This window comes from Saccopteryx bilineata, chromosome 3 (assembly GCF_036850765.1).
Source record: "Saccopteryx bilineata isolate mSacBil1 chromosome 3, mSacBil1_pri_phased_curated, whole genome shotgun sequence".
NCBI lineage: Eukaryota > Metazoa > Chordata > Mammalia > Chiroptera > Emballonuridae > Saccopteryx > Saccopteryx bilineata.
The window spans coordinates 210,095,436-210,115,261 of NC_089492.1; the positions used below are offsets into that span (position 1 = coordinate 210,095,436).

Genomic DNA, 19,826 nt, shown 5'->3' on the forward strand with positions numbered 1-19,826 from the left:
TTGGAGCTTCAAAGGCTTCTGTGCACTGGTCTGTTTCTCATCCTCAAAGCTAGGAAAGAGTATAACATTTCTTTTTAGTCAGGTTGGGGAGCTATCAAATTTCTAGCAGACTTTCAAACTGGTAATGTGTCAATAAATTACCTTCCAAATGGAAAGAGGTATGAAGTTTTTTGCTTTTATTTTAATAGACATGTATTTAAACAAAAAAACTTTAAGAAGCATGGTATCATTGTTAAGGAATGAAGGAAAAGATACCAAGTGCCATCACTATAGTTTTGGACCAGCAAACTGTATATATGATACACGATCACATATATATTTATATATATGTATAAATATACACGATCATATATATATTTATATATATATGATCCAACATGATGGTATATATGGACCATCATATGTATATCTGATACACGATCAATCTGAAATGGTACCAATTAAAAATGAAAATATTATGACTAAGAAAACATATATTACTATAAAATTGCATAAAAGTAAGTCAAAAGTTATCGTGCTTGGTTAGTTTAGCTTGAACTAGATGACTACAATATTGAACATATTTGCCAGCTTTCTTATGATGGTGAATACTTATGTTACAATGGGGCATTCACCATCCACATCAAACTTTAAAACTAAAGGAAACAGAGTAGGCACCATATAATTAAATGCACATTAGATACATACCACCAGCATTTGCAAACTGCTGGGAACAACAAATACCCCAGCAACGGGAATGAATGAGCAAAGTGTGATACATGATCAACCTGAAATATTATCTACCCATTAAAAGTGAAATTTTTATGACTAAGGAAATTCGGAAAACTTTTATGATATTCTTAAAAGAAGAGGCAAATATTTTTAAAAAGTGATTGCAACTATAAATGCATAATTTTTTTAATTTCCTTTTATTGAGATTTTGTTTGTTTATTTTAGAGAGAGGGAAAAGAGAGAGAGAAAGGAAGAGTGAGGAAAAGGAAGCATCAACTCAGTTCTCATAAGTGCCTTGACTAGGCAAGCCTGGAGTTTCTAACCAGTGACCTCAGCATTTCAGGTGCATGCTTTATCCAAAACGCAAGAGGTCAGGCAAATACCTAATTCTTAGAGCAAAAAGATAATAAGGGTTTTGTCTACCCCAGGTGTCCGTTTTGCAGATGCTCATTTTCTGCGCCAGCCTAGTCCTGAAGTAGTTGAGTCCATTGCTTGTCACTCTGGATCATTGCCTACACCTCGCCAGCCATTAGCTGTGTTATTTCTGTTTCTGGACTTTTTTTGCACTCTGTATATTTTTTCACACTGGACTCGTGGCCCTGCTTCCTAGATAACAACAGCCTTGATTTCCCCATCGGATCTTATAGGCAGTCTTCAAAATATATGCATTTGAAACTTGAGTGTTTTCAGGTCTTGGCAAAATTGTTTTTCTTCATTCCAAACTTTCCTTGTTCCAGCACCATTGCAGTCAACACTTAGTAACAAGCTTTTCTTATGTCTGCCAAGAGTGGCATCTAGTGGTGAGTTTGGAGAACTGCACTTTTCAGCCTCAAAAAAAAATGCTTATTACACTACTCACAAAAATTAGAGGATATTTTATAGCTTCATATTCATTTTGAAATATCCCCTAATTTTCGTGAGCAGTATGTTTCTATAGCAGGGTGTATTTATAACAGAGAAGAACAGTGTAGGTATGCCAGGTATTAGTCTTCCTAGGAGCAGAATCCACTTTATGGAAACTGATAGTCCATCAATTATACAGGGACTATAGATGTTCTATTATACAGCTGGGCTTGTAATTAATTCCCCATAGGATTCTAGGTTTATATTAAATTTCTAGTACTGGATTTACTCTGGAAAGTAATTCTTAGATTGTGAGTATTTGCACCTACTGCTATGTCTTGATGTCTTTGGACATTATGGGGTGTCTTACACATTTTCACCACTGTATTATTTCCTCAGGCTGCCTTAACAAAGTACCTCAGATTAAGTAGCTTAAGCAGCACACATGTATTAGCTCACTGTTTTGGAGGATAGAAGGCCAAGATCCAGGTGCTGGCAGGGTTGGTTCTTTCTGAGAAAAGTGAAGAAGAATCTGTTCCATGCCTCTCCTCCAGCTACTGGTGGTTTGCTAGCAATCTTTGGTGTTCCCTAACTTAGAAGCATCCCTAAGTAGAAGCATCACTTCCGCTTTCCACCTTCATCTTCATGAGGCATTCTCCCTGAAGGCCAGTCTGTCTCCAAATTTCTCCTTTTTTGTAAGGGTATCAGTCGTACTGGATTAGGGTCTACCCTAATGACCTCAACTTATAACAATTACAATGAGCCTATTTCCAAAAAAAAAAAAAAAGGTCATATTTATGGTACTGGTTTTAAGACTTTAATATATGAATTTTAGGGGAGACACAATTCAACCCATATCAACCACTGATCTCATTATACCCCCAGATTCATTCTGCCATGTTAGTGTCAGGGTTAGTTATGAAATTGCTTTGGTCCATAATGTGAGTAAAAGAAATGTGTGTATGGCTAAGCTGAAAATTAAGAATTGTATCCCCTCTGCTATGAAACTGGCAGTGCTGCCGATAGAGGCTACTTCATCAGCCTGTGTCTTAGAGTGATAGTGGCATGAGACAGAACAGCAGCTAACCTTCAGTGTATATGTAGCATGAAAAAGAAATAAACCTTTATGGTTTTAAGTTACCACAACCTTGGGATCATTTGTTACTGAAGCATAAGTTAACTTAAGCTGACACTATAAGTACCTTTTTTTTTTTTTAAGATTTAATTATTGATTTGAGAGAGAGAGAAAGAGGGGGAGGTAGGAGCAGGAAGCATCAACTAGTAGTAGTTGTTGCTTCTCATATGTGCGTTGACCAAGTAAGCCTAGGATTTCAAACAGGCAGCTTCAGCATTCTAGGTTGACACTTTATCCAGTGCACCACCACAGGTCAGGCTATACCTATCTAACTTAAGCTAAGTGACACAATAAGTTCACTTCTAATGTGTGGGTTTTTTCATTCATTCACTAGATATTTTTTGAAAATTTACTGTGTGATAAACATAGTACTGTATGTTGGGCATCGTAACGGTTAATTTATGTGTCAAATTAGCTAGATCACAACACCTGGAGATTTGTTCAAACACCAGTTTAGATGTCTTTATGAAGGTATTTCTTAGATGAGATTAACATTTAAGTCAGTAGACTTTAAGTAAAACAATTACCCTTCTTGATGTGGTGGGCCTGATTCAATCAATTTAAGCAGGGGTCCCCAAACTTTTTACACAGGGAGCCAGTTCACTGTTCCTCAGACCATTGGAGGGCCGCCACATACAGTGCTCCTCTCACTGACCACCAATGAAAGAGGTGCCCCTTCCGGAAGTGCAGCGGGGGCCAGTTGGGGTTGCCTGGTTTAAGGCCTAAGATATAAAACACTGAGGTCCCCCTGCCTCCAGGAAGAGGGAATGCTTCCTGCAGATTCCCTTCAAACTCAAGCTGCAGCATCAACTCTTCCTTGGTTCTCCAGCTGGCAGGACTATTCTGCAGCTTTCAAACTTGCCAGCCCCCACAAATTACATGAGCCAGTTCCTTAATATAAGCCTCTGTATATATGCACATTCTATTGGTTCTGTTTCTCTAGAGAAACCTGATTAATACAGATACACATCAGTGAACAAGCTAGCAATTGTTCTCATAGAGCTTACAGTCTAAGGTGGATACAGAAAAATAAACAGAAAAATTAGAGTGTTTTGTAATAAATACTGGAAAGTACTCGTGAAATAGGAGCACATAGGAGGAGCACCTAACCTTGACTTAGGGAGTTAGCGAAGGCTTTCTGGAGAAAATGAGGTCTAACTGAGAACTGAAGGTGGCAGGTGGAATAGGAGTTAGCTAAGTGCAGGGACAGGGTGGTGGTGACCAGAGATTAGATTGAATATAGAACATGTATTTTCAACAGGGATTTTATTGCCCTGAAAGGTGAGAACATTGGTGCTTGGCAGATGAAACAAACCTTAGCTATTACAATGTTTTGTGAACATGCAAAGCTCAACTCTATGTGACAAAATTTTATTCTTTAATATTAAATGGGGAAGGCGGTGGAGATGATTAGAACAAATGTCTGAACTGCCTCCTTGGAAAGCACTGATAAAAAAGACGCTGAGAAACAGTGGTGTAGAAAGACTAATTTGGATAGAGGGCTGATTGCATATGGACCTACCACGGCGAGAGAGAACGTAGAATATTTGAAATATTGGAATGGTTGAGGCATAGAGTTAGGAAGGAGCAAAGGTAGGGAGAGTAGTGAGGGGAGGCTTTCTAGCCACAAATTTTAAAGAAAATCAAATCTGAAAATATGTTTGACCTCGATTCTCTAAATAGTTTAAGTAAAATTGGACTTTGTATCAAAATCATCTACTGCAAATTGTGCTCACTTTTTAATATATGAATCTGTACTTTGTGTTTATAGTCACGTATTGAATTAACCATTAAGTTTTAAACATTTTTAGAAGTGGCAAAGGACAATTATTAAACTTTTTCTATCTATCATTCTGGGACTTTTTAGTTTTATAATTATAGTCTTAGAATAGCATTTTGTTCAGGTGGGTACTTAATCATAATAATATTCTGGAATGCACATTAACCTCAGGAGAATTTGCATGTGATTTACTTCACTGGAGTTTCAAAGAGTAAAAATGTATTTTTCTTGGCCTCCATTATTGGGAATAGAATGAGAACAATGGTCTATTTAATAGTCCTTATCATTATCTACCCCACAGATTAAATTAAAATTAATATTCTATTAGGATAATCTTTGCAAATATGCTGCCATTCATTTTTTTAATTTCCAGCAGCTTGTTAACAATGAACTCAAAGCTAATTGAGTGCTTTTGATAGTATAAACTTAATTCTAGAATCTAAAGAACTAAAAATTGTATGCTGTACTATAATTTTAACTTTGAATATTTTTCTGTGACATCCCTAGCCTGCTTAAAGTAGAACTGATCTAATATACAGTGTGTCCGTAAAGTCATGGTGCACTTTTGACTGGTCACAGGAAAGCAACAAAAGACGATAGAAATGTGAAATCTGCACCAAATAAAAGGAAAACTCCCAGTTTCATACCTATTCAGTGCAGTTTGATGTGGGCTCATGCCCAGATTTTTTAGGGGTCCTTAGGTAGCTATCCTGTATAGCCTCTACAGACTCATCACTGACTGATGGCCTACCAGAACGGGGTTTCTCCACCAAACTGCCGGTTTCCTTCAACTGCTTATCCCACCGAGTAATGTTATTCCTTTGTGGTGGCGCTTCGTTATAAACGCACCAATATTCACGTTGCACTTTGGTCACAGATTCGAATTTAGCGAGCCACAGAACACACTGAACTTTCCTCTGTACCGTCCACATCTCAACTGGCATGGCCGTGGGCTGCTCCGCTGTATACACAGTGTTATGTCATCATCTGCGCATGTGCACATGCTGCCACATCATCCTACAGAAACTGGGAGATGCATTCGCATCCTGTGCTCCTGGAGTACTGTATGTGGCAGCATCGCAGAGCGCAGCATCACTCACGTACAGTACTACTTCCGGTGACACGGGACACAGGCATCACAGCTCCGGAAGCGCATCATATCACTTGTTACGGCTAGCAGTGACAAATATGGAACCGGACATTGACCATCTCATTAGCCAAAAGCAGGCCCATAGTTCCCATTGAAATACTGATCAGTTTATTGATTTAAATTGACTTGTTCTTTATTTTATTTATTTATTTATTTATTTTTATTTTTTTATTTTTTTTACATAGGCAGAGATAGACAGGGACAGACAGACAGGAATGGAGAGAGAGATGAGGAGCATCAATCATTAGCTTTTCGTTGTGCGCTGCGACTTCTTAGTTGTTCATTGATTGCTTTCTCATATGTGCCTTGACTGTGGGCCTTCAGCAGACTGAGCAACCCCTTGCTGGAGCCAGCGACCTTGGGTCCAAGCTGGTGAGCTTTTTGCTCAAGCCAGATGAGCCCGTGCTCAAGCTGGTGACCTCGGGGTCTCGAACCTGGGTCCTTCCACATCCCAGTCTGACACTCTATCCACTGCGCCACCACCTGGTCAGGCTTGTTCTTTATTTTAAATATTGTATTTGTTCCCGTTTTGTTTTATTACTTTAAAATAAGATATGTGCAGTGTGCATAGGGATTTGTTCATAGTTTTTTTTATAGTCCGGCCCTCCAACGGTCTGAGGGACAGTGAACTGGCCCCTGTGTAAAAAGTTTGGGGACCCCTGCCCATAGAAGAAACTTACTTGTGAAACTGTTAGTACATCTCACCTTAAATGACCTTCCGACTAAAAATATTTTTTTAAACTGAATTTTTTAGTGTCATTATTACTCTCTTTGCTACATTTCACATCTTTAAACTAATTTATTTTTTAGGCAAGGATGATATCTTGGTTCTTATGTGAGAAGATAAGCATCTAAAATTTGTAAGAAAAAGCACTCCTTAAGAGAGGAGGTGGGAGTTGAACTTCTCTTCAGAATTTTTTATTGGAGTCTAGCGTTTATGGTACTGTTTTTTCCAGGTTGACAATAGGGTAAAGAGTTACCCATGATTTTCTGGCATTTTTGAATTTTTATTAAAGAAAGTTAAACATCCTTTTCATATTTATACCTTTCAGAAAATGTCTTTGAAATTTAAAAATGCAAAACGAATTGAAGGCCTTGATAGTAATGTGTGGTGAGTACCTTAGAATTAACAATAATAATTTGGTGACTTATACTTTTCCTACACTGTAGTCTATAAATAAATCAACTTATTTTAACTCATTCATTAAATGGAAATGGAAATTAATAATCCATACACTGATTTATTCATTTAGCAAATGTGCCAGCACCTGTGCTAGGCTCTGACAATAGGCTGAGAACAGGCAAATGTAGTTGATACCCTGGTGGAAATTACCTTGTAATCCAGGGATTGGGAACCCTTTTGGCTGAGAGAGCCATGAACGCCACATATTTTAAAATGTAATTCCGTGAGAGCCATACAACGACCCGTGTATGTTACGCATTATCCGATAAAAATTTGGTGTTGTCCCAGAGGACAGCTGTGATTGGCTCCAGCCACCCGTAACCATGAACGTGAGAGGTAGGAAATAAATGGATTGTAATACATGAGAATGTTTTATATTTTTAATGTTATTTTTTTTTACTAAAGATTTGTCTGCGAGCCAGATGCAGCCATCCAAAGAGCCACATCTGGCTCGCGAGCCATAGGTTCCCGACCCCTGTTCTAATCCATGAACTTCCCTTATTAGCTCTAGGCTCTAATGGTTGATAAGAGAACCTAGCAGGGCTGGGATGATTAAGAAAAATATCTATATGATTAAAGTATGGGTATCATGGAATTGAGATTTGTAAGAAGCATTAAGTTTATTTGTTCAGCTATTATTTTATTAAGTGAAATCATTTTGTAGGTGGTAAAATTTCTGTTGAGAACTCATATTTTTTAAAAACCTGATTGACGAAGCCAGGTCTTATTTTTCAGTTTTATAGTAAGGTTATGGGAAATAAAAAGTTAGCTTTGTATTTATAGTGCTTATTAATAATAGTTGTTTTTTTTTTTATTTTAGGATTGAATTTACCAAGTTGGCTGCAGACCCCTCTGTTGTAAATCTTGGCCAAGGCCTCCCAGATATATCCCCTCCTCAATATGTGAAGGAAGAATTATCGAAGATCGCAGCAATTGATAGCCTGAATCAGTATACACGGGGCTTTGTAAGTACAGGAGCACCACAGAGGCCACGAGCTTGTACTTTATATACTATAGTATTTGTATGAACATACTTCTATCACTTCTATGTAATTGGGTTTCTGGGACCAACTGTTCCAACCTGATAACCAAGGAACCCCACCCCTTCCCTTATCTTCTAGGATGAGCGGTCGCTACTTCCAGCCCGTCCACAGTCCTGTCCTGGCCCTTCCTTTACTGTTGTTGCAGAATGGTCCTATGGGGCAAGGGGGGGGGGATGTTCTCTTGAGACATGTATTTCTTTCATCTTAACACTTATGCAGCCTCAGCACTGGCTTCCTAATTATCTTCTATTTTTGACTAAGTACTTTCTTTTGCTATAGTCCAGTGCCCATTAAAAGCCCAGCATAGCCTGGCCAGGCTGTGGTGCAGTGGATAGAGTGTCGGACTGGGATGTGGAGGACCCAGGTTCGAGACCCTGAGGTCGCCAGCTTGAGCGCAGGCTCATCTGGTTTGAACAAAGCTCACCAGCTTGGACCCAAGATCGCTGGCTCGAGCAAGGGGTTACTCGGTCCACTGTAGCCCCACGGTCAAGGCACATATGAGAAAGCAATCAATGAACAACTAAAGTGTCACAAGAAAAAACTGATGATTGATGCTTCTCATCTCTCTCCATTCCTGTCTGTCTGTTCCTATCTATTTCTCTCTCTGACTCTCTCTGTCCCTGTAAAAGAAAAGAAAAGAAAAGAAAAAAAGCCCAGGATATCCAGAGATTTCCTAGATTCTACAAAAACAAAACAAAAGATAAAAAAATACTACACCTATTGAGTGAATTAGTAAGGTTGTAGGACACAAGGCCAATATACAAAAATTTATTGTATTTCTATATACTAAAAATGAACAGTTAGAAAGTAAAATAAAATTAAATACCATTTGAAATAGCATCTAAAACCATGAAATAAATAAAAGGAGTGTTATATGATATTCATGGATTAGAAGATTAAATATTATTAAAGTGGCAATTCTTCCTAAATTGATTCATAGCAAAGTTTATCAAGCTATGGACTGTAGCTGAAACTGGTGTATTTCTGCTATTTTAAATAAGGTTTTATTAAAAACATAATCATGCCCATTCATTTACTTATTTTCCAGTTTTTGTTAACATATGTAAGTATATATGTATACATGTTTTTATATTGGTATAAGCACTGGGAATGGTGTTACACTATCACCAGGCTGAGGACATTAGTCACCTCAGGGGAAGGCCTAGTTTAATTGTTATATGAAGCATGAATTATTTTTATAATTAAAATTATTTTAAAACACAGTCTAGGCCCTGGCCAGTTGGCTCAGCAGTAGAGTCATCAGTCAGCCCAGCATGTGGAAGTCCCAGGTTCAATTCCCAGTCAAGGGACACAGACAGGACCATCTGCTTCTCCACCTTTCCCCTTCTTTCTTCTCACGCTCTCTTCCGCTCCCGCAGCCATGGCTTGACTGGTTCAAGCAAGTTGGCCCTGGACACTGAAGATGGCTCCATGGCCTCCCCTCAGGCACTGAGATGGCTCAGTTGCCAACACCAGAGCAGTGGCCCTAGATGGACAGAATGTCACCCTGTAGGGGGCTTGCCAAGTGGATCATGATTGGGGCACATGCAGAAATCTGTTTCTCTACCTCCCTGCATCTCACTTCACTAAAAAATGAAAAGAAAAAGAAAAAAACAGACCCTTATCATGCTAAGAAAAGATGTTTAGTGTTTATAATTGCTTTCAAATCTCCCTTGCTAGAATTTGTTAGACCTGGTATTAAAATAAAATTCAAAGGAAATGTTGGATTTCTGGAACTGGTGACAGACAACCTTCTCTTGTTCTTTCCACAATTCATGTATATTTTCTGAGCTTGAATTTATGTGGTCTCTCTCGTTATTGTTTTTTAGTTTACTACCTATGTTCTATTATCTCCTCTAGTATTAATTTTACCCAATTTCTCTAATATTATAATATCTCCTAATTGCAAAGTATGAAAAATGTACTATAACTTTGTTTTTATTCATTTTAACTAAGTGAGGGTCTGGGACATACTAGCCAGTATTCTGAAAGGAATAAAGAATTGACAAGTAAATGCATCTTTAATCAAAAAAATGTCTCCTTTTCTTCATTTGAACTAGAGTGGACTACTTACAAGGAGCCTAAGGCCCTTTTCACAAACCAGAAGTATATCCAACCAGCTCCCTGTCCTGCATCCTGACTAGTTTATTCCTCTGGCGCGCACGTGCTTTCCAAACAAAAGCATATTATTACCTGCACTTGGACACTCACTCACAAGTGACAAATGTCAGGGCGGTTCCCCAAAAGCAAAAAAATAAATAAATGAAGTAGTTGCTGGATAGAAAACAATAAATATTAACTTTGATTCCTAAAAATACAAGGAGATTAAAAAGGAGGGAAAAGCCAAAGAAGGAGAGAAGGGAACTGAACATGGAAGAGAAGATCGAGCAGGAGATACTCAAGAAGTCAGCCCTCACCCATCTCAGACTTGGTCCCCTCAGCCCTCGTGTTCAAGTTCTCCTGGTGACTACTGCTGTCCTGGCTGTTGGTGTGAATGACGTTCTGCTGCTTCCTCACATTTGCTGTCAACACATAAACACTAATGTGTATTTCTTTGATAAAATTGTTTTTTCCCTCTCCTTAGTCCATTGCTTGCAATAATATTTTTTCCTGAAACTTGGAAGACCAGAATTAAAGGATATGTAGTTAATACCAGTTTTTGGCTGATTTCAGCTGGGGAAAAAAGAAAACCTAACTTTATTCAATATGATTTCATTACTGTCAAAATAAAGTAATTAAATGTGATCTACTATCAAAATGTACTGTCAAAAATATATTTGATGTTGAAGCCAATATTTAAAAGCAAATAATTTGAAATTTTGTATTCTAAAATCAGTCATTCTATGGGAAGATTTTAATCATTAACAAATCTTTATGGCTATTCATGTAGGAAAAAATCCTTTTTAATTAACTGCCAATTAAAACTACAAACCTTTGGATTATTATAAAACCCCAATTTTAAAAATTCTTATATTTTAGAGCTAAATCAGTTCAAAGAAGTTGGGGTTTTGAACCATAATTCAAAGCTTTTTTCTTTTCTTTTTGTTCAACAGGGCCATCCATCACTTGTGAAAGCTCTGGCCTGCTTATATGGAAAGTTTTATCAAAATCAGATTGATCCAAATAAAGAAATCCTTGTGACAGTAGGAGCATATGGGTCTCTTTTTAATGCCATTCAAGGATTAATTGATGAGGGAGATGAAGTAAGTTTGTTAACATTATGATGTTACCTGTATTCATCCTTATCCTTTGTCTTGCCTCTGAATCTTATATTCTTTTTTATTTTCAGTTATTTTTGAAATATAATGCATATGCAGTAAAGTTCACAAATCTTAAATGTACAGCTTAATAAATTTTTACATATGTGTGTACATATATAAATATATATGTATCTACCTATCTAGATATGTGTGTGTATATATCTCCTTATAACCACAAACCAGATGAGGGTATAATATATTTCCAGCACACCTTTGCCCCTTCCTAGTTTGTATTCTTCCAGAAATACCCACCCTTCTGTCTCCTATCACCTGCTCTTTAACTTTATCTAATGAATAATATACTATGTATTTTTGAATCTGGCTTATTTTCTTTTGTCTGTGAGATGCATCCATTTTGTTGCACATATTTTATTCTTATTTTTACAGCTTATTTAGATAAGGACAGGTAGAAGGGGCTAGCATTGATAGGGAAAATTAATCTTAGTTTTTACTGCTAAAATAACCTTTCATCTAAACTCAATGAACGAGATTTTGGTCACTGTCCTTTGGTGCCCAATATTGTTAGCAGCATAGGATAAGGAATGTATAACAAGAAGGTTGAGACTTCCTGTTATTCAGTCCTGTGATATAAGACCCACTTTGGCACTGAGCCCAATTAGTTCCACCCCTTTTTCCCCATTATCATTCCAATACCCCTCCTTCAGGATTTCCTGACCTCTTTCATTTAATCAAAACTTATTAAGGCTCTCATCTATGCTAGGCACTGTGGGAGAAAAGATTTTTAAAAGGCAGTTTACACATGGAAGTGAGTCTGTCTAGTAGAGAAGATAGACTTGTAAACAAATTAAGAGGAATGCAGTAGGATTGTCAGTGGTGAGAAAGTGTAAGTTATGGTACTGACAAAGAGAAGTGATCAACTCTTCCAGTGTAGGTCTGGAAAGCCCCAGGGAGGCATTGCCTAAGCTAGGTCTGAAGAACAAATACTCACCGTGATCTATATTGTTCATTTCTTTCTTTGAACTCTCATGGCACTTTCTCTGTACTGTTTTCATCAAAAACAAACAAACAAAAATCACTATTACTTTGAGTTATACTGTTTTATATCTCAAATTCCCTGTACTACGCCAGACAATAAGCTAAAGGGAACATATTAAGAAAGTATAGTTATACTTTCATATAAAAAATCTCCTTTAGTCCTATAACATAGTTGAAATTTTGCCTCATTCTTGGATGTTGTAATCCTTGTTGCTTCCTCCTTCCCTGCACTCTTCTTCTCTTGGTTGAGTGCCCGAGGCTCAGCCTTGGCCTTCTCTTCTCCAGACTTTCTTCCCTGATCACTTTATCTAATATCCTGAATCCACACATCACTTTCTATCATGTTGACCTATTTTATTGCCTTTGTAACATTGATTATTATCTGAAATTATTTAATTTACTTCTTGTTTTCTTGTTTATTATAAGTCTCCCTCAGTAGAATGAGAGCTCCAGAAGAACTGGCTTATTGTTGTAAAATAGTGGGTGATCAATAAGTACTCTCCAAAAAGGAAGGGGAGTTAGTGCCATCATAAAGGTGAAGAAATCACCATGAAGAGTGTCAAGTACATTCTGTCACTTCTACCTCCCCGCCTCCCAATGTAGTTGCCTTTTCTGAGCTCTCCCTCTATATCAGGTGCTGTGTTTCTCACCAGGGTTACAAACACAGGTCCTCTCAGTTCCTGAGAATTTCACAGACTAATCAAAAACTTGCAGTCCACTTGAGGGAAAGATCAGTTTCCGTGTCATTTCTTTGTCCTTCACAATACCTGATACCTAACATAGCCCAGGTACACAATGAGAGTTGAATGACTAGTACAAACACAAGGGCTTTAGAATGTAAGGGCCTCTTTTGACTCCAAAGAAAAAGGCTTATAACAGGTATTTTATGTCATAGGAAATACAAACAGTAAAAAAGGGCAAATTTAGAACAATAATTAGGGACCATCTAACTTAACAAAAAGTTAAATGAGACAACTTACTGTTGACTTGTGAAATTATAAATTGTGGTTGCCAGATTTTTCAAAAGCAGTTTGGCTATATATAGGAAGTACCATAAAGATGTTTATACCGGCCTGACCTGTGGTAGCACAGTGGATAAAGCGTCAACCTGGAACACTGAGGTCACCAGTTCAAAACCCTGGGTTTACCGGATCAAGGCACATATGGGAGTTGATGCTCCCTGCTCCTCCCCCCTTTCTCTCTCTCTCTCTCTCTCTCTCTCTCTTTTTTAAAATGAATTAAAAATTTTTTAAATTAAAATTTTAAAAAAAGATGTTTATACCCTTTAATCTAGCAATAGCAATCATCTGAATTTATTTGGCAAACTATTTAAAAATAGAGAATGTATGCATACCCACAAGTGGACATGGTATTGTTATTTATACAAGCAAATGATAAGAAATTTATTCTAGAATTCAGTAGGCTCTCAAATATTTTTTTTAAATAAAAAAATATTAAGGCCTTGGCTGGTTGGTTCAGTGGTAGAGCGTTGACCTGGCATGTGGAAGTCCTGGGTTTGATTCCTGACCAGGGCACATAGAAGCACCCATCTACCTCTCCTCCCTTCCCCCCTCTCCTTTCTTTCTATCTCTCTCTTCCCCTCCCACAGCAAAGGCTCCATTGGAGCAAAGTTCACCTGGGCACTGAGGATGGTTCTATGGCCTCCACCTTGGGCGCTAGAATTCGCTCCGGTTGCAACAAAGCCCCAGAAGGGCAGAGCATCACCCCCTAGTGGGCTTGCCAGGTGGATCCTGGTCAAGCATATGTGGGAGTCTATCTCTTTGCCTCCCTGCTTCTCACTTCAGAAAAATACAAAAAATTAAAAATATCGAAACTACAATAATAGGAAATTTTTGTGAAATATTGCTAAGTTTAAAAAAGGTAGAAATAAAAACTGTATATAATGGTTATATATTATCTATATGTTCAAACTCTCTTTATAGAAAAGCAAAAAATCAGGACACTAGCTAGATCCAGGCTGACAGATTGTGGGAGGGACACTGACCGGTCTGGCTTGGTTGACCCACTGACCTGAAAACCAGCCCATGAATGATTGAAGGAGAGCATGCAAGGGCAAAGGGACCAGGAGCCCATTCCAAGGACTAGGAAAAAAGACAAAATGCAGATACAAATCACTTGGAGGGGAAATGAGGGATCAGACAATAACAATCGCATCCTGCCTGGTCTCTCTACATGCACTCTTGTTTCAGAATGCTTTTGAGAAAAGGGAAATGTCTTAGCCCTGGCCAGTTGGCTCAGTGGATAAAGCATTGGCCTAGCATGCAGACATCCAGGTTCAATTCCTGGTCAAGGCACACATGTGAAGCAACCATCTGCTTCTCTCCCCCTTCTCTCTCTCTTCCCCTCTTTCAGTCAGTGGCTCAGTTGGTTCAAGTGTCAGCCCCCAGGCTCTAAAGATGCTCATTTGGTTCGAGCATTGTCCTCAGGCACTGAGGATACCTTGGTTGATTCAAGCATCAGCCCCAGACTGGGATTGTTGAGTGGATCCTGGTTGGGACGCATGTGGGAGTCTATCTCCCCTCCTCTCACTTAAAAAAATAAAAAATAAATTAAAAAGTTTAATTAGAGTCCCTGGCTGGTTGGCTGGCTCAGTGGTAGAGCGTCAGGCAGGCATGAGGATGTCCCGGATTTGATTCCCAGTCAGGGCACACCGGAGAGGTGCCCATCTGCTTCTCTATTTCTCCCCTCCCCCTTTTGCTTCTTGCGCGCACGCGCTCTCCCTCCTCCTCCTCCTCCTCCTCCTCCTCCTCCTCCTCCTCCTCCCCCTCCCCCTCCCCCTCCCCCTCCCCCTCCCCCTCCCCCTCCCCCTCCCCCTCCCCCTCCTCCTCCTCCTCCTCCTCCTCCTCCTCCTCCTCCTCTCCTGCAGTCATGGCTTGATTAGAGCAAATTGGCCCTGGGCACTGAGTATGGCTCCATAGCCTCTGCATCAGGTGCTAAAAATTGGCTCCGGTTGCAACCAGAGCAATGCCCCAGATGGGCAGAGCATCGCCCCTTGGTGGTCTTGTCGGGTAGGTCCCAGTTGGGGCACATGCAGGAGTCTCTCTCTGCCTCCCCTTCTCTCACTAAATAAATAAATACATACATACATATATACATACAAAAAGGGAAACATCTTTACTCTCAAGACAATACTTATAAATTAGTATTCCACAACAGAGAGCATTACATTATTCTCTTTATAGTGTGGCTTCTGCCACCATCTGATATTTTATTTCTTAACTTGAAATTCAAACAAACTTACTGCTTCTGGCTGGAACTTCCCTTTGAGAATGTGATGAGAGCTGTGGCCCTTTTCCTCTCAAAAATCTACCTGTGCACATATAAAACTTTGCATACAGTTCCAAGGATTCCCACTGCAAGCCTATCTGTAGAACTCAGATCAACAACTCCAATGAAGGCTCCTGACAAGTTCATCCCCAAGGTCTCTACCACTTGGATGTGAACTCTATAAAGGCAAGCCTGGTTTTTTTACTGCTGTATCTCAGCATGTAGTATTAGTGCCTCACACATAGTAGTTACACAATATTTGTTAAATGAATCAATGATTGATATGTTGTGTTCTTATTTGGTTTTATTTTAGGTCATAGTAATAGAACCTTTCTATGACTGCTATGAGCCCATGGTGAGAATGGCTGGAGGAATACCTGTATTTATTCCTTTAAGATCAGTAAGTTTGCCAATACCATTCACATACTTTAAGCCGTTTTGAAAATACCAATTACTTTGTCACCAATAAAGTTTCGACTTTGATCATATTTTGGGATTTACTATACTATCTCTACTATGACTGAAGTTAGTCAACAACTAACATGAAGAGGGGAACTTTTATTACTTTATCATGTGTCTGCCATGTGTCTCTGTTGTATTAGCACCCACAGTGTATGTTATATTATCTTTTGTGGTCATGTGTCTCCCCCGCTGACTGAGCACCACCAGGTTAGAGACCATTTCTTTTTTTTTTTTTTTTTTTTTTGATTTATAGCTAGTGCTCGACTTACGACCACAATTGGTCCCGACGGACCAGTCGTAACATGATTTGGTCGGAAGTTGAATAGGCTATATGTACAGTACTGTGAAATGATGTTATAATAAAAATCTTTAAGTCACATTTTATCATAATTTTCTTTCATTATTATATATCATAATTTTCTTTGTTCATTTTATACCATTTGTATCATCTCTACACCATTTTGTTTCTTATTTTTACATTCGTCAGGTTTAAGTAAAACACTGCATTACCAGTACAACTGGTTTAATATTTGCAAAGACAATTTCCTCTTGGTAGACATCTTGGGAGGAGTTTGATGAAAAATATCCAAGACACAAAACACAAATTGCTGTACTGAGTCTGGGATAACAGTTGAAATGGAGCACGCGGAGATGGTAGTGTTGCCGGAAGCTGGTCTGCACTGTCATACGCCCAGCTGGGCAATGCTTGCGCTGCCAGACGCGGAGCAGTCGTGGCTAGCGATTGTGGTCGTAAAGTCGAACGGTCGTAAGTTACATAGGTTGTAAGTCGATCAATATTTGTATTTTAGCAAGAGAGGAAGGGAGAGAGAGAAAGAAATGGAGACATCAATCTGTTCCTGTATGTGCCCCGACTGGGATCATACCTGCAGCCTTTGTGTATCGGGATGATGCTGTTTCTGATTCACTTTTATATCACTGCTCCCCAGTGACTAACAGTGCAGGGTAATGCTGGGTGCTGGATAAGTATGCTTGTTGCATTCTGAATGAAGTGATTGTTTTATTATACTATTTTCTTTAGAAATATAATATAGTGTCATTGTCTTTTGTAAAATCTTATTGAAATAAGCAGTACACTAACGTGAATCACAAAATCTTCTAGTCTTATAATATGAGACCTGTTAACCATAGTTATAGTTGGCTCCTTTGAAGGAATATAGGCACTTGAACAGAGTTCATTTTTCTGTTTAATAGACATGTACATGAGACTCAAGTCCTCTTAGGCTCTTAAGGCAGAACTAAAGCTTAGTTATTTCTGTTTATTTCCTTTGTTAGTCATTTATTGTTATATTTGCCACATTTTTCTCTAATTTTTTTTCTTTATTAGGTTATTTATTTGTAAGACAGCAAACACAAGTTCAGTGAATTAAATCACATCTTTATTCTTCATGTTTAGAAACCTGTTGTTGGGAAAAAATGGTCTAGTTCTGACTGGACATTGGATCCCGAAGAACTGGCAAGTAAATTTAATTCCAAAACCAAAGCTATTATAATAAATACTCCACATAACCCCATTGGCAAAGTAAGTGAGTCTTTGATCTCTTTATACAGTCTTCTAATCCATCATTTTCTCCCACGTTGAATAATAATTGCTCTGCACTTCCTTTAATATGTATAGGTGTACACCAAAGAGGAACTTCAAGTAATTGCTGACCTTTGCATCAAATATGACACACTCTGCATCAGTGACGAGGTTTATGAATGGCTTGTATATACTGGAAATAAGCATCTAAAAATAGGTACTGATTATTACAGAGTCACAAATCTAAATGTGTTTGGGCATGTGTGGAACAACTGATTAGAAAGGACTCCAGAACAGCTTTAAAATAATCTTTGTAATAATAAACTTAAATTAAAAATGAGATTTGAATAAATGGTGCTTGAGTGAGTTAATGAACAGATTGAATAACAAACAGCACAAACTTAAGGGGAGAGATTTTGGATCATACTATAAAGCTATGAAAACAGAGAAGTAATACTGCCTGTATCCTTGGCTTTTTATCAAGAATCCAGCTATAACTTGGTCCATAAGACACAGGAGCTTTTTTGCTCCTGAACTGAACTGTCTCTGCTGAGTAAATTGACAAAATTCCCGGATCACTGGGAGGAAATTTCAGGGACAGTATGCCATTGCTGCTTGGCCTTTGCCTAGGATTTTGCAACTATTACTGGGCCACCTCACAAAGGCCATGGTGTCTTCTGGGGTAGCCCAAATTTGTATCCACTATTTGCACTTGCCCTTCCTATGCCTGAAAACACTTTTCCCGCAGATGTACGCATAGCTCAGTCTCTCACCTCCCCCACGTCTTTATTCAGGTGTTAGTTTTTATGACCATAGTTACACCTTTCCTTCCAGCATTTGCTTTGCCTTTTTTCTGTCCTGTTTTGCTTTTTCCTCCATAGCATATATCAGAATCTATATATTTTACTTGTAACATGCAAGTAGGAAGGGATTTCTGTTTGTTTTGGTCTCTGAATCCTCAGTTCCCAGAATATGGTCTTGCACATGGTAGACAATCAGAAAGTAATTGTTGAATAAATAAATAGGAGGTGTGAAAAGCTAAGGAAAGAGTAACTAAAATCATTGTGGCAAAAACCAGTAAATAAAATAATTAGTGAACTTATATATAAATAGTTGTTGCCAGTGTCATAGTTATTCTTATGGTACATTACAAATTGTTGTAGAGACATAACAAAGAGGTATTAAAATAAACACATCTGAGTTTTTCTGATTTTGTTATTAATATTCATTTACTAAATGCTGATTTGTTCCGCTACTGGTAGCATTCCCTATCAGATAAGTGGCAGCATTTATCTTAAATGCTTAAGAAAATTTTGTGCAGAAAAACTTAGTTGATTTTTTAAGTTCTTTAATTAATTTGATTACTAGAGAGGGTACCAGTAAGCATACTTTCAGAACTACTGCAAAAAGTGTGAGTACAAGGGAATTGATTATGTGATTGGATTTGTTTATACAGACAAGAGCCAGCTGCAGAGGAGGCGCTGAAGCAGGTCAGACACCCTTGCAGTGGAGTTGATAAACCATTATATTTAGAGGGAGAAACTGGAGGGTACAGAGGGGACACCATTAGAATGTGGGAAGAGAACAAGCAAGTGTAATTCTGAGAAAGGCAGCCTGGACCACTCAGCAATGGTGAGGCCCTAAACCAGGGGCTGACCTCTGGAGAAGAATTGAGCCAAGGATATTCCTGCTTCTCATGCTTTAGTCTTGCTAAGTTTCAGTGTCTGAAGACAAGTGAAAATTATAGACCTGATGATCAACATCAAATTATGAGGAGAAATGTATAAACAAAGAAGGGCCAGAGATTTGCAAAGTATGGTGCCTTAACAGGGCAAACTGTGGTTCTGTGTCAGAGTGTTTCAGAGTTCACCTTCACCTGTCTTGGGTCATTTGAACTATTCTCCGGTGGAAAATTAGTTCAATATGAACAAATGATTTTTTGGTAGATTTTTTTAGATTAAATTTTACTAAATTATTATTTAATTTTATTTAAAATTATTTGATTTATTTAAAATAGTTAAATATTTATTTTAAATAGAATAATTATATTTCATTAAATTATTTTGTAAAACTTAATATTTTTAGATTAAGCAGAGAGGGAGAGGCATCTATCTAATGAATAAATATAATTTTATGTTCAACCTAAAGTATATGTTCATGCCTATGCAAGAATGACTCAAAGCTTCAGAGTTTTAGTTAACTCAGTTTAGCAAGATTCTTTTCAAAAGATTGCTTTAAATAATCTTGAAATTATTTTTAAACCTGTATTATATTTAAACCTTATGTTATGTTATAAGCCCTTCATGGTAACAATGTAACTGATCATATTATTTGCTAGCAATATCATGACATATTTTTAGGTCAAATCTTTTAGGTGTTATAACAGCCTATAAAGTTAAAACAAGAAAATAATGAATTTACTACTTCATTAGAGA

At 38.0% G+C, this 19,826-nt stretch overlaps 1 protein-coding gene across 5 annotated transcripts in view; it reads left to right on the forward strand.

The window, feature by feature from the left end:
• Positions 1 to 19,826, forward strand: part of KYAT3 (kynurenine aminotransferase 3) — a 68,906-nt gene that overhangs the window by 18,346 nt on the left and 30,734 nt on the right. For 4 of the 5 annotated variants that reach the window (XM_066268718.1, XM_066268720.1, XM_066268719.1 and 1 more), the window contains 6 exons: positions 6,672 to 6,730; positions 7,623 to 7,767; positions 10,899 to 11,048; positions 15,703 to 15,789; positions 17,266 to 17,391; positions 17,488 to 17,608. In XM_066268718.1, the coding sequence (XP_066124815.1) occupies positions 6,672 to 6,730; positions 7,623 to 7,767; positions 10,899 to 11,048; positions 15,703 to 15,789; positions 17,266 to 17,391; positions 17,488 to 17,608 (688 nt within the window). Of the gene's footprint in view, positions 1 to 2,179; positions 2,184 to 6,671; positions 6,731 to 7,622; positions 7,768 to 10,898; positions 11,049 to 15,702; positions 15,790 to 17,265; positions 17,392 to 17,487; positions 17,609 to 19,826 lie in introns of those variants that run through there. The other variant, XM_066268722.1, reaches the window with a different exon arrangement.